The sequence below is a fragment of the Thunnus maccoyii genome, chromosome 19, assembly GCF_910596095.1.
Source record: "Thunnus maccoyii chromosome 19, fThuMac1.1, whole genome shotgun sequence".
NCBI classification, from domain to species: domain Eukaryota; kingdom Metazoa; phylum Chordata; class Actinopteri; order Scombriformes; family Scombridae; genus Thunnus; species Thunnus maccoyii.
In genome coordinates, this window is record NC_056551.1 from 2,494,899 (window position 1) to 2,510,467 (window position 15,569).

Genomic DNA, 15,569 nt, shown 5'->3' on the forward strand with positions numbered 1-15,569 from the left:
AAGTTTTTTGACTCTCCAGCTGAATGTGGTATAGGTAGAATAGCAGTTATGTGCTTATTAAATATCTTCTTAGAGTAATTTTCATGGCTTAAAAATCATGACCAATGATTTGATCTATGACCCCAATTATGATAAACAGATATGTGGGTGGTGCAGAGTGCAGTCACAATTGTTTTATTGATTGCATGTTTAAAAAGTTGGAATAGACGAGTAATTAAGAAAAATTCAAGCAATCCTCAAATATTATTGGGTGAGGATTAATGCTTTGACATATTTATTTTAATTGTAAGGTTCATGTAACCCATTTTTAGAATGAGATATATGCTCTCATAGAATATAATCAAGTTCCTGTCCTAATAGAGATAAATTATACCAGTCAAATCTAGGTTAATAAATGTCAAAACTGTTGTAGTGCTGTATAGATTACAAGCTGAGCGCCTCTAAATGGCACATTTAACATTGCCTGTTGTGAAGAGGTAGAAACCAACACCATAAAGCTTCTGATACTAGTAATACAAGAGTGGGGAAGAGGCAAAAAGAGAGAGAGGTTTTGGGATGGTTTGTACAAGAAGGAAATACATACAGCAGTCAATTAAAATATTAAGGGAGATAGTGAAAACTGAGATGCTGAGGAAGCTAAAAATGGTGAAATAATACGAGTAATGCAAGCAGGGGGAGGTGGTCCACCAATAATTGATCCACCCCCATACCCAGATGACATCTACCCTCACAAGCTAGATCAAGCAGGACAGAATGTAGCAGGTGGAGTAGCAGATAGTATGGAGGGAGTATTATCTATCCAAGGGGAGCTAACAGGAAAGATGAAGATAACAGTGACTAACAGAGTCTCCCACGAGCAGCCAACAGGTATCACCTACAGCATTACAACCACCACCATTGTATGCTAGCTGACAGCAAGCACCACAAACAATGCATGCAACTACAGAAACAGTAACAGGAAAGCTACAGACTTCTTCAACATCTTATGCAGCACTACTAAATGAAGCCAGAGAAGTGGAAAGTCAGGCTGCAAGAGGATGCTGTGATTCAAGGGAATGGGAGGAGGGAAAAAAGAAAAGAAGAGAGCAGTCAATACAGGACCAACACATACATCTGACCTACCACACATCTACCCCCAAAGTAAAAGAGATGAAAGGAAAAAAGAAGGATAAGAAAGAGAAAAATCTCATAGAGTTGGAGGATAGTAACAGTGAGGACAGTGAAACAAGCAGTGGCAATGATACTGACAAGATTGATGATACAGAAGAAGCAAATGCTGACTTTGATGAGAGACTGGTGACAGGCATGATGAAAATAGAAACCAAGAAAAGAGCTAAACAGAGAAGACAAGGAGGCAGGCAGCTGCACCAGCATCTAACTATGGTGGTCAGCCTCAAACCTACAATCCACAGCCTGCTGGCCCAGCAACACAATTACCACCTATAAATGTGTATCTCAATCATCCAGGTGCAGCTAATCCGGCGCCCCAAGCTGGTTATCACAGACAACAACAGCAACCACAAGGGCGTGGAGGACAAGCACTAAGAGGAGGCTAAGGCCCCATGAGGGGAGGAAGAGGCAGAGCACGAAATGCCCCATACAATGGACCACATTGGGTACCACCAGAACAACAGAGATACTTTGGATGTGATCAGATGGGACACAGATGCAAGGATTGTCCAACCAATCCTTGGATTGGACTAGCCGATCATTTTCAACAATAGGGGTGCCCAGAGGAGCCAAGGGGGAGTGGGATGCTGCCAATCATCTCTCAGCATCCCAAATGACGAACCTACCATACCAGTAGTCATTGATGAAAAGAAACATACATTCATGGTAGATACAGGTGCAACCTATTCCTGTATAGGAAAAGAGGGCTCTAATCTCCCCCTTTCACAGTCTTCAATTAAGACTGTTGGCTTCTCTGAGAAAAGACAAGTAATGCCCCTAACAGAGCCTGTACCTATGCTAATTGGTGGTAAAAGAGTAATTGCACCATTATTGTTTTCAGCAGACACACCCATTAACCGAATGGGGCGAGACATACTTAATTCATTGGGAGCTAGTATCATGTGCACCACTGACGTTGTTCATCTTGCATTTCCTGGTCAATCAGGTGGTCAATCTGAACTGACATTCTCTAACCAAGGACCGATGATGTCGTTGTTTGATGAATGTCATCACTGTGGATGTGCAAACATGTCTGGCTATCTACAACCAGTAGTCTACTGGATAACATTGAACCCTCAACACTCAATGTTACAGCAACAGTGGGAGCAGTGGAAAACATGGATTCAAGCACAGTTCGAACAACCATCACAATCACAATTGCCATTACACTGCACGATGAAGTTTGATGCCCATGGATTGGATGAAGACCATGAGGAATGTTGGAATGAGCGGATTAGCAGGAGACAAGTGTTGCTAACTGCAGGGGATATCTATATTGGACCAGAAAGAGCTGCAGCTGTAGTAACACTTCAACAATATCTCACTGAATGGTCTCAAGTGAAAAACTCAACTCCACATGTGATGTTGATAATGGAAGAAGGATATGAGTCACAGGACTTAGGTCCCACACATTCACATATCATCAGATAATCACTTCCTCAGAATCTTACACAAAACAGGGGAGCAAGGTGTAGGTGGTCGACTAATAAGTGATAGACCTGTCATGCAAGTGTTAGTGTTGCATGATTAAGACACCAGTTGTTGCAGCAGATACCAGATTGTCTTTGGTCAAAACATAAAACAGATGTAGGGTTAGTGAAGTCAGCACAACCAGTAAAAATCAAATTGAAACCAGGGTGTTAACTACCATATGAAAGAAAACACCCTCCTACACTACAGGAAATGGTTAAAATATAATAAAAGATAAAAACCTACAATAGGTCTGTTGCAGGCTGGAGTGTTGGTAAAAACCCAAAGCCTATGCAATTCTCCAATCTTTTCAATAAAGAAACCCCACTCAAATGATTACAGGTTGGTGCATGATCTACGCAGTGGTAGATGTAGAAACCCCAGTGATATCTGATCCACATACTCTGCTATCAAACGTCCCATCAGACACTAAATGGTACAGTGTGATTGATTTATGTTCAGCATTTTTTTTAGTGTGCCTTTACATCCAGATTTTCAATACTTGTTTGCATTCACATACCAAGGAGAGCAGTATACCTACACTAGGATGCCACAGGGTTGTTGTGAGAGTTCATTTCCCATATTTAACAGAAATTGCTCCAAGATTTGCAGCACCTAATCATTGAAAGCACACTGATACAATGTGTGTTTGCTAATCTGTAGCTCATCAAGAGAACAGTGTGAAAGACACTCAATAGCAGTGCTAAAAGCATTAGCAGAAAGAGGTCACAAAGTAAGTAACAACAAAGTATAGCTTTTGTTGACAAGATGTAGAATATCTTGGCAGAAGACTAATTATTGAAGATATATATATTGCTCCCTATCAAATTGAAGTAATAATTAAAGCACCCAAACCACAAACAGTGACCCAAAAGCTTTCCTTTTTGGGCATTGCAGGGTATAGCAGACAGTAGATCTGTGACTATGTACTGAAAACAGCACTCCTCAGGGCAATGATTAAAGTACAGTTGCAGGAGATAGACGGTGCATTTAAAGCCATTAAAGGGGAACAACAATTAGTACCGGCATTGGGCACCCCAATTACAGTAAACCTTCTCACCTGTATGTGGCAGAAAGGTCAGGATATGCAAATGCAGTATTAATGCAAGACACGCCTACTGGCAAACAACCACTAGCCTACTATGGCACCAAGCTCAATGATACCTCAAAACAAATCCTGTATCATGAATGGTGTGGCCCACAGATGGCACACCCCATGACTGTGAGGCACAAACTGAGTTACAACCTGGTGACTACGTGTACATCAGGGTCTTCAAGAGAAAACGCTGGGTCTAGCCCAGGAATGAAGGACCATTCAAGCCCCTCCATGGTTCTGACTGGAGCCAGCACCCGACACTGATGGAGAGCATAGGGGTGGCCTGAAGAAGTATCTTCTGACACCTGTGCTGGGGAGTGTTGCTATGATTCACCTTGCAACGCCTGTGTTGGCAGGACCAGAAGAGGATGTGCCACTACAATTACTCATCACCCTGACTCGGCACTGCAGTTGCCTGGTGTTTTGAGAGTCAGTGTGTGATGTGGGGGTTTTGATGAACACCACAGGAGAATGGAGAAAAGAAGGGACTTTTATACCAAAGACTTTTTCATGTTTATTATGTATGTTTCTAATCAATTCACTCTGCTCTTTATGATTTTTTGATACATTTATTGTCACATTTATATTGAACTGAGGCCTGACCCATTAGATTATATGTGATTCTTTCATTATTATGTGTGTTGATTTGTTAAGGTGTGATAGTGTGATTAAGCTTGCTATCAACTAGGTCTTTAGACCAGAAAAACAGCATATTCTTCAATATTGAGTAACCTTAAGTTACAGAATGTTACATGTTTTCACTTGAATCAATGTTAGCCTCACATCATAAGCTATCACCAGCTTAGGGTAACAATGTGTTTATTCTATTATGATATTATATTATGTTATGGTTTTACACTATGAATCATTTGAGATATGGATATGTCAAACCACTGAATTAGTTGAACACTGACTTGTGTGAGATTTCCCTCATACAGCTAACAGAAGTTTGCTTTCACAACTCAGTTCAGGGAGGTGTAGGCAAGGTTCGGCTTTCACTCGCTCCCCACCAAACAGGGAGGAGAGGTTTTCCATGCCATGCACTGCAATGACTGGACCCACTCAGGATGATAGCCATATTTATGGTCATCTCAGCACAGGAGCCTTGTTGCTCTACAGTATGACTGGCTCCATCATTGCAGGTAGAGAAGATATTTTGATGCGACTGTAAAGTCACAAAGGGGGGAATGTGGTGGAAAACTGTCCTTCCATGAATAGGACAGGAATTGTGCAAAGAAAACATTTAGCAGATAGTTTCTATGGGAATACAGAAGGGGAGAATCAGCAATGTCATATTTTAATCTTCTGTGTGTTCCTAATCTGAATTAATTTGGAGTTTAAGTATGATCCCAAAATTAACAAAAATTAAATATATAACTAAAACCTAATGCAAATTAATTTTCTGTTTACCATATTATCATCATGGCTACCAATTTACTGAAAAGCTTTTTAGATTTTATGATTGTTTTGCCATATTTTGGCACAGCATCTTCTACATTTCAGTAGTCGTTGGTAACTTCTCTCACTCCGACAGCTGCTGCCTCTGTGTCTCTGTAAGTCTCTGTCCAGTATCATGTTCTGTTGCAGTTGACAGTGTAACATCACCTGTAGACAATAATAACCCCTCCTCTAACATCTCTGGGACTTTCACATCCCTTGACCGTCTCCCATCACGCACCACTTTACTTTAGAAAGACGCATTTTTTTTAGCATCTAACTTGATGTCAAAGCATTCCCTCTTTATTTCTGTCACAGTACAGTGCTGCTCTTATGACACGTTGTTGGCAGCTGGATTCCTATTTTATAATTGTTTTGGATGTTATGTTTTTGTCTACAGATTTCTGAGAGCAGGACTTGAAGCTGTGTAGTGTTTTTACTCTTTGGGAACTTTTTTATGAACGAAACTCGCCCACAAACACAGTGGAACATGAAGCCTTATATGGCAATCGTAGGGGCGTTAATTAAGCTAATGATCACATCTCACAAATGTGCACCTACCCATGAACAGGTGGCATTCATCATGTTGAAACAAGCGATTTACAACAAGCTCAGGTAGTTAAGAGAGCTTGTTGATCCAACACATGTATGAGCAAACCTCACTCAAAATATGAAAATGTTCTTGCATGAGGCCCAGTGTCATTTATCATAATGTAATCTGCATCAAGCAAACAAACATTACAGATGAAGCTACCAACAGCTGGACATGCTCACCTGTTGAGCTCCCTTTGAAGGTCCTGCATGTAGTGATGACACTGGGCGTAGTAAGTGGCCTGAGCCTCTGCAAAATCCTGCAAACAACGCAGGTGGTTCAGCTGAGGAGAGAAAAGAAAAGATTAACTCAGTGAAGAGAAGCAGCAATATACACAATGACAGCTGTGTATACTTTACAATAGCAGCTGAATATCATGAATGAACACTGATTTTACCTTTTTAGTCAAAAGCCTAGTCTGCTGCTAAAACTGCTCCTCCTAGAATTCATCTTGTGTTTAATTGTGTAATAGTATGCTGGATACACCATCAAATGAAATTATGCCATTCATTATTATATAAATGCCTATATAAATAAGCTAAACATATTCTAATGACAATATTCCTTAACCTCTTAACATCCACTGGGTCCGCTTAAGCCAGTTGTGAGCAGCTTAGAATCCCACGGTAATGAGTAAAAACAACTGGTACAATTTGGCCACTTGGAGATGTTTTGGAGAGGTTCAGGGACACCAGAGACACCACAAACTAGAAATTCGCTCCCCTAAGGTTTAGGTCTTGAATTTTATGTGGGTGTGGTTGACGAGATGTAGAAGGTATGTGGTGATTTGCATAGTTCTGGCATAAAGCATTTCCTAGTTATTGTTGTTCAAATATGACTCATTAGAGACAAGGACGAAAAACACAAGTTCACAATTCAGTCACACAATCAGGAATCCAAATAAACATTAAAACATGTTTGGCACTTTTCACAATTCCCCCCATTAGCAACCACTTGACAACAGCTGTAAAGAAAAACTCCCCTTTAACGGAAAGAAAGCTGAAGCAGATCCAGCTCTGAGTAGGAGACCATCTTCTGTCCAAGGAAACATAAAGAGGGAATTTGATGCTAAAAAGTAAATGTGTCAGATATCCACTTGATATGACTAACTTGGACTGCTGAAGCCTCATATAAACTTCACATCAACTTTTACATGCATTTTTGCACAAAATGACTGTGTGGACACACTGTGGATTTTGCCCTCCATCAGTTAGATTGAAAGCACATTTAAAGTGGATTTTTTAATTGTCAGTATGAACAGGAGGAAGGATTACAGTGAGGAAAACCTCTTTCACTGTTCATATGGACAACTAACTCAACTAACTGTTGTTTTAAAACCCACTTGAAAAAATGTGAACCTGTTCTTTAACAAAAGGATCTATGTAGCAGAACCAGAGATATCATCTTTTTTTATCTTACATGTTCTTCTCCCTTGTCAAACCTACATTACCCACAATGCAACTCGACTGCACACATTTGGGTGTGTTATGATAGTAGCAGCTAATAGAGCATGGAGCTGCTAGTGTCAAGCAGAGATGAGGAGCAGGCTACAGAGGTCTGCTAACCTCACTTCTTTCTGACTTCACACCCCCAGATTTGTTTCATTTCCAAACTTGTAGTCTTCAGTCCCAAAAAACACTGCTTCAAGTGACATCAGTTGAGGCAGTTTATCAGTTCTCCATCTTACAAAATCTGTCAGCCAGCACCTCTAAAGCTGGCTGAGTAACATGTTACATTTCTTTTGTTTAATCCATACAAAAACCAAAGTGTAAAAAATGCAGTTCACTGTTTTACAAGGGTTATGTGCTGGACTATTTCAGCCCAGTCGCCAGAATAAAATGTTGGCATTGTACGTTTCTGCAAACTACAGATGGCACAAAGTTGTGCCTAAACCTAACTACAGCGTTGTCACAACATTAAACATACTTACTCAATTGAAAACAGCCATTTAATGCGATTTTATATGACACACGAAAAGCGACTGAAACGTAGAGATTCAACATATCTGTGGTTTACAGAAACATACAATGCCAACGTTTTATTCTGGCAATCAGGTTGACTATTTCTTTGCTGTGAGCAGTAACATCCTGGAGTCTCTGCTGGTTCTGTTGTGTATTCAGTAATATTATTCTTGCTTGTGATTTATTCTTTTAATCACCTATAGATAACCTGTATTGAGCAGCAGTCTGAATAACCTTCTGTAACTAATTCTAGTGCTCACAGTGGCAGTCTTTGCTGAGTGTACAGAAAAATATTCTACTGGTACAATTTGAATGAATGCAAACGATTCTTATTTAGAGTGCCATTCCTCATTTAAGACCACCATTTTTATGTAAACGGCTTCACCAAAAAATGTGAATAATTATGCCCTTTTTATATATATATCATTTGAACATTCACTGAAATGAAAGCATGTGAGAAGTTTAGAGGGAAAAAAACGATTTGGTTCATTTTGGTTCTATTTGGACATCTGAAATGTGACCCCGACTACACACTACTTTTTTTTGTTAGACATCAAAAGCCAAAAAGGTTGGAAACCACTGGTTTCATCTTTAACAATGTGTTGTATTTTAAAAGCTTGTTATATTATCCATGGTGTCAAATCTTCATCTGAAAAGTAACTAAAGCTGTCAAATAAATGTAGTGGAGTAGAAAGTACAATATTTCCCTCTGAAATGTAGTGGAGTTGAAGTATAAAGTAGCATCAAATGGAAGTAAAGTACCTCAAAATTGTACTTAAGTACAGTACTTGAGTAAAAGTACATGGTTACCTTCCACTGCCTAAATTTAATAGTTTCCAAGCAAAAGCCCTATTGCAATACACTGTAAATGTCTCTGACTGAGTTTGTTTGAATTTGGGGAAGGCTTATGGGTTCATCCTCTGGTGAGCATTATTGTTTTCTGTCACACAAACACAAAAAAGGTGTCATGATTACCATTTCCTCTGCTTTACCACACTGGACAGGGTGGTCTGGCGACTCTGACTAACAGTTGTGTAATACTGCATGACTGACAGACTCACATGTGTGCTGCTGATCCCCTCCAGCAGCAGTCTGGTGACCTCAGCTTGTCGGTCAAACTCTGTCTGAGCGACACGAAGTTCATGCTCTGCCTGTGGGTGGAAATGATAACGCACAGAGAACAAATACGGGAAGGATGTATTAACAGAGCAGTGTGATTATGTAATACTTATCATGAAACAGTTAGACACAACTAAACTAGACAGCCTTGACGGTACTTACTTTGTCCACCTCCTCACTCAGCAGCTGAGAGAAGCAGCATGAGAACAGAAAAAAAGCAGTCAAGAACCATTCTCACATATCAAATTATGGTCACATTACAAATAGAACTATAAACTACATCTGGGCCTCAAGTTAGCAAATGTGAAACTATGAGGCGAAGTCAAGAAAGGACGACTAGCATGATAATCAGATCTGTTGGATCTACATTCAGGGATATTCTGTATATCCAAAAAAACTGGGTTTAGTTTAGTCTCTTTCTGTTACTGTGACAAGTTCTACCCTGAAACTAACCGACTTAATGGCAGGTTAGTGTTCAGATTTTATTTAATCAAATTTATTCTATTTTATTAATATAATTTAAATTGACATAGTCTATGATTGACAACATTTGCTTATATACAGAAGTCAGGGTTGTAAAAGGTGATTAACACACAGGGACAGTCAATGTCACCCCTGAGGGGATTGATCTTCTTCTTCATAGATAAATAATTTAGTTATTATATTTCTATGTTTGATTCTAACATTATCCAGGTTTCTGCTGATATGTGCAGTGACTCCTCTACATCTCATCTCTTTGCTGAGGTGCAGGAATTCTCAGTCTTTCATTTGGATGTCCTCACCTTGTTCTATGATCCATATCTATTTTAGTTATTCCCATTATATAGCAAAATACCATATGTGCCTGCATTAAAATGTGTTTTTTGCGTTAAGAAAATATAACCTGCATAAAAGTTGTCCTTTGACGGTCTCCTGTAATATTTTGTATAATATCCATAGAGGACATATAAATAATTAAGGTTTTCAACCAACAGCAGCAGTGTAGAGGTGTGACTGATCTGCAAAATGGACTGAAATCAAGTAGACATACAGTAAAACAATAATCTTTGAAACTCTGCATCACTCACTCTGATACAGTTCTATCATTAACTGAATCTGCTTATTTATTTTGTGGGTCTGCAGTTCACTATTTCGTAACAAAGTATAAGTGTTATAAAGTTTGACGGCTATCCTTACAGAAGCAAACACTTAAAAACTAAGACTTGCCCTATATTAATCAAAAATGACTGTATTGGCCAGATCTGGAGCCTGCAGACCGGCTCGGGACATCCCATCCCACACATGCACAGTATCCCAGTAAGGAGTCTGAAATTCTGCTTTTGATGATAGTCGGCATATGATGTTTGCATGGAACATAAGTATTACACCACCTTGTTATTCATGTGCAGCTTGAGCAGGGGTTTTATTTAACAATGAAATGTAGCACAGGATGTCAGTGGGACAGACTTTTAAATCTTGACACTAAAACTAATGACAAAAACGTCATTCATTTTCTTTGCCCTCTTACCTAAAAGCGGCCCTGTTAATACACACAACACAGCTCTTTAGTGTCATATTCGCTTCAGATAAACCCTTAATACCTTTTTGCACAGAAGGAGGACTGTGGATTTTGTCCTCCATCACTTACATTGTAAGTGCATTATGAAGGGATCTTCTAATGGTCGGTATGAACAGGAGGAATGATTACAGCAAGAAAAACATGTTTCAATGTTCATTTGGGCTACTGACTGTTGTTTTAAGACAGACTTAAAACAAACTACGAACCTGTCCTTCGATGCTCTTTTGGTGAAGAATTAAAAAAAATTTGTACTTATCTCAAACCAATAATGGAAAATGTAATAAACAAAACCAAGTGAGTTGCTCAAGTACTTCAAGTCAACTGTTATTCCCACAAGACACATCCTAATATACAGTTTGGTTTGTTTATGGTTGTGGTTATTGCACTTGTATTCTTCATACTGTATACAGTATATATATATATATATATAGACAGGTGACAAATTAAAGGAAAAACTGGTACAGTTTGGCTGACCCCTACAGTGAGGGGATCTGGTGGCTCTGTTATGCTGTGGGGGAGGGCATTTTGCTGGCATGGTTTGGGTCCACTTGTCCCCTTAGAGGGAAGGATCACTGCAAATCAATACAAAGTTGTTCTGAGTCATCACCTTTACCCTGTGATGAATCATTTCTATCCTGATAGGAGTGGTCTCTTCCAGGATGACAACACCCCAATTAACAGGACACAAAGGGTCACTGAATGATTTGATGAGTATTGAATTATATGAATCATATGCTATGACGTTCACAGTCTCTCACCTCAGGGAGATTTTGAACTGGACTTGTTAGTTAGCACTCTCCACCACCATCATCAAAACACCAGATGAGGGAATATGTTTTGGAAGAATGGTGTTCATCCCTCCAGTAGAGTTCAGAGTTCAGTGCAGAATCAATGCCAAGTCACAATGAAGCTGTTCTGGCAGCACGTGGTGGCCCAACACCTTACTAAGACACTTTATATTGGTTTTGCATTTAATCTGTCACCCATCTGTATATATACTGTATGTATGCTACAACTGTAACTCTCTCTGTCTTGTTCAGTTTGAATTGATGTGATCTGTGCACGTGTACCTATCTTGACTGTTTGCAGCAGGCTTTGGCCAGGCCCCACAGTGATTTTAGCTAATAATGGTACATGTGACGGATTGTCATTTTCTAATTATTATCATTATTAGTTTAAATATTATTACTGTGACTTTTACAATCACCATTTTACTCATTGTGTGTGATTAGAAACGCCTGATGAATACATAGGGTGTAATCCAGGGTGAACTTTAAATAGTTCAGTGACGTGTTCGTGTTTGACAGCTGCTGTTGGCCACCACCCTGAACTGCACTTCACCTTTACGCTATATTCTGCAGACGTTGAAGACTGCTGAACTTCGGTTGTATGGCGCCCCTCAGTGTTAAATGTGTTATTTTGAGAGAGCACCTTTCCCACTGAACAGACTTGACATACTGAATATTAGCCAAGGCTTTTTCTAAATAAAATAAGCTTCATCCTAATATTGTAGTTTTTTTCCTTTTATGCTTTTTTCCATTTATCTTGTCCTTTCACTATATTTTGGTTTGTGTAATTTCTCAAGAAACAGTATGGGTTATATAAAGGTCTCATAGAAATTTAAGTGGGTAAGTTGGGATGAGTTACGTGCTCAAATATACAATTTACAAGAAAAGACAACATGATAAGAGGTTGGAAACAGACTAAACAGCTTTTAATACTGCTGTGTATGTCCAGCAATAAACTTTATGTGAACAGAGCATTTTAGTGTAACTTTTGTTTGGCCTCATCACTTGTTTCCTTTTATAGTGAACTTGGCATTTTTTTGCCATGTCAAAATTGAATTTGTCCCTCAAGTGCATCCATATTTGTTTCCAACCTACAGTGTGATAAACAGCTAAAAGCGACAGTGACTATGAGGTTTTATCAGGTAGGACAAGAGTGTGAAAAAAAGAAAACACACACACTAAAACACACACTGATTAAAACACCTCTTAAATTTCTACCACCATGTCATCCACTACTCTAAACAGCACAAAATGACAAGTTCTGATCCTATTTGGCTGTTGCTGATGAATGTTCATGTTTACAACCTTCCTCTGCTCTGACACATTGGGCTCGGTCTCCACATCCCAGCTGTCCCAGCCACTCTGCAGCTGGTTTAGTCACACAGCCAACACAAATAAACATCAACAGAAATCACAAGAAAACAAGCCTTAATCTTTACAAAGCTCTGTTTGACATACAGAAGGGCTGATGTGACCTTTTCAAAAATCAGCCTGACTGTGATAATAACATAACAGCAACAGAGAAAACACTGATTTGATGTCTACAATTTCACTCTCTGATAGAGGTTTGGAATCTGTTGGGGTCATTAGTTTAGCTTGTGGTTTAAGACTGGTTTAAATCTTGTCTCATGGTCTCTGAAACCCCTAAACTGTGTCCTCAGAGGCTGCAGTTTAAACTGCGCCTGTGGTTTACTCAAAACTCAGATACTGTGTCCTGTAAAGATCACCTAAATGCAACTACAGCTCACTGCATCTGAAGTTTAAGTATGTACAGTTTAGTATAAGGGGAGATTTCTACAGCTCAACGCATTTTAATAAACAAAAATGTCAAAGTTTTCACTATAGAAGGTGACAAATATTAAGAGGATTACTAATGATCTGAACTAAAGAAGTTAGTCACAGCAACGTGTATGAACTTATGTAGCAATATCCGTTTCTGTTCAGCTACACCCACTCTAAGCCCTGTTGGTCAGATGCTATTGTAAATTAATCAGCAACAGCTCTGTTGATGCTTTGTAACAAACAATTTTTTCAGAAGCACATTATTGGAGCTGCGTGACTTTAACTGTTAACTCAAAATTCTTCAGTATTTTTAATGACATTACCTAAAACACTCAGGGGGTTCAAACAGCAATAACAAAAATTAAACATGCTGAATCATGCTTATGTTGCACATTGCATGCAACAGTGCTGCTATCAGTCTGACAAGCCTAGCTTGTTCAAGTTTTACAAATACAGCACATTCACATCCTTTACTATCAAACTATAAAAGATGTAAGTCTTACAGTCTTATTTATGAGCTGTCATTTGATGCTGCTTAAATATACAGACACCATTTTACATATGGAATCACTGGAGGTCTCAGTATCCATACTAGTGACTGAGCCGCCACAGTATTTGATATACAGCGCAGTATAGTTTGATCTGTTCTTGCAAATGGATTCCAGGTGCATCCTCCACATGTTTTCATATGAATTTGACTCTGGCATATAGTAGTTCATAGACTTTTTATGCTTTGAGTGCGAGAGCTTATTGAAATTGGAACACTACACTGAAAAATGTGAGGGAGGAAATTGTAGAAGTGTCTAATACACCTTTGGAAGTCAACTTATGTTATGGCTGATTTAAAGGATATGCACGACATTATTCTGTAGACCAAAACCAAGAATGTTGTTATCCATCTCTTATTACTTTTTAACTGGCCTACCCTGTCTGTGGTTCTCAGCACAAAGCCTGTTGGTTCCACAAAAAGCTCACAAATACGTTTTACTTTCTTTTATAAAAAGGCTCAGTCATGCCCTAAAACATCTGGTCCCTACAGTTTTTAACAAACATAACTTACACAAGAGGAAATAGTGCATTTGTTGGGAAATATTTTAAGCTACTAATTTAACACACATTTGATGGTCTAATAAGTCTTACGTGTGCATGTTCATGGTTGTTCATTGGTGTGTTTTTAATAGTTTTCAGATAGCAAAGGAGCTCAGAAGAATAAGATATATCACAGCACAGAATTAATTCATTGTTGGTTTTGGTCTTTTCATTACATTTTTCTGACTTATACTTTAACATTCAGTCGGTAATTGGTGTCAATGCTAAAGCTGGTTGGCAGATAAAGGCGAGTCCACTACTAGAGCTAAGTGTACTAGAGCTGTATGCCTATTAGCATGTTAGCTTAGCCACTGCTCAGTGACAAAGACCCTGCGTGTGCCCTGCAAGTGTGCCGTTTGTTTTGCTTGGGACTCTTACCGCTGATGCACTGGCAGAAAGAACATAATTTCGAGGCCTTGTCTCCTGAAAATCAGGTGCAGCCTACAAACAAGAGCAGGGAGGAGGGAACAAACATTGGCACAGTCATGCATTTACAATCATTGAGCAGGAAAAACAAAAGAAGTTAGCCAAAAGCAAAGCAGCATAAAGAAAACAGACCAGAAGCAACACGTGTGCAGACCATTTATCGGCAAGATACTCTAGATATATGTCGGTGGTGTGGTGTCAGATTGGTTGAAATGATTTAGTTGAAACTATTCAAAGGATAATTCTATTTAAGGATGAACTATGACCCTTATTGACCTCTGATACAAAGAGCTCAGAGGTGTATTAACTCTGTAGGAGCCAAGCTGGTGTCCAGGCAGTACACAGTCACTATGAATTATTTATTGATGGCTTTTAACGCCATAAATAGGTGGAGTCAGCTTTCCTTCTTGTGTAGATGGATCTGCTCCCTCTTTTGTTGTGCTATCGCTATCATTAAATTAAGCTTTTGTTAGCTTGTTTATGATTTTCTCAGCTCAGATCTGCTGGATGGTGCAGGTTTAGTTTAGGATTACTTATTGACTGTAAATGCATGTACAGCCATTAACAATAACCACAAAAAAACATGATAAATTGATGCAGAATGAGCCTTGAAAACTGAGAGAAGTTTAGTGAAGAAGGGCGTCTAGAGGATGTCAACTGTGTCCTCGATTTCTATCTCTTGAATATTTTCCCCAAACACCCTGCTCTCACTTTGAAGCAGAACAGGCTCTGTACTCGAAGTCCAGTCGTCACTTGTTGTGAGAGGGTCGCCCCCTGCTGTTTCTCAACTGTGTCTTCAGCAGGTCTCATCTGTATCAAATATGATTGATATTTGTGGCGCCTTGCAGATTAGGTCATCTTGACCAATGAAATTTCAGCAGAGTACGTCTACCTAGGTGATGCTAAACCTTTTAACAGCTGTTATTTCTTAAAGAGGACATATTATGCACATTTCCAGGTCTATATGTATATTCTGGAGCTCTACTGGAATATCTTTGGATGGCTTACAGTTCAAAAAACTCCTTATTTATCTTATACTGGCCCTTTAGGCCATATTCAGATCAAATCAGATGTTGCAGTG

General features: G+C 39.1%; 1 protein-coding gene across 3 annotated transcripts in view; it reads right to left on the minus strand.

The window, feature by feature from the left end:
* Positions 1–15,569, minus strand: part of LOC121885847 (endophilin-B2-like) — a 34,695-nt gene that overhangs the window by 8,378 nt on the left and 10,748 nt on the right. For 2 of the 3 annotated variants that reach the window (XM_042395624.1, XM_042395625.1), the window contains 4 exons: positions 14,441–14,503; positions 9,008–9,031; positions 8,788–8,877; positions 5,948–6,048 (listed from right to left, as the gene is read on the minus strand). In XM_042395624.1, the coding sequence (XP_042251558.1) occupies positions 5,948–6,048; positions 8,788–8,877; positions 9,008–9,031; positions 14,441–14,503 (278 nt within the window). The remainder of the gene's footprint in view (positions 1–5,947; positions 6,049–8,787; positions 8,878–9,007; positions 9,032–14,440; positions 14,504–15,569) is intronic. The other variant, XM_042395626.1, reaches the window with a different exon arrangement.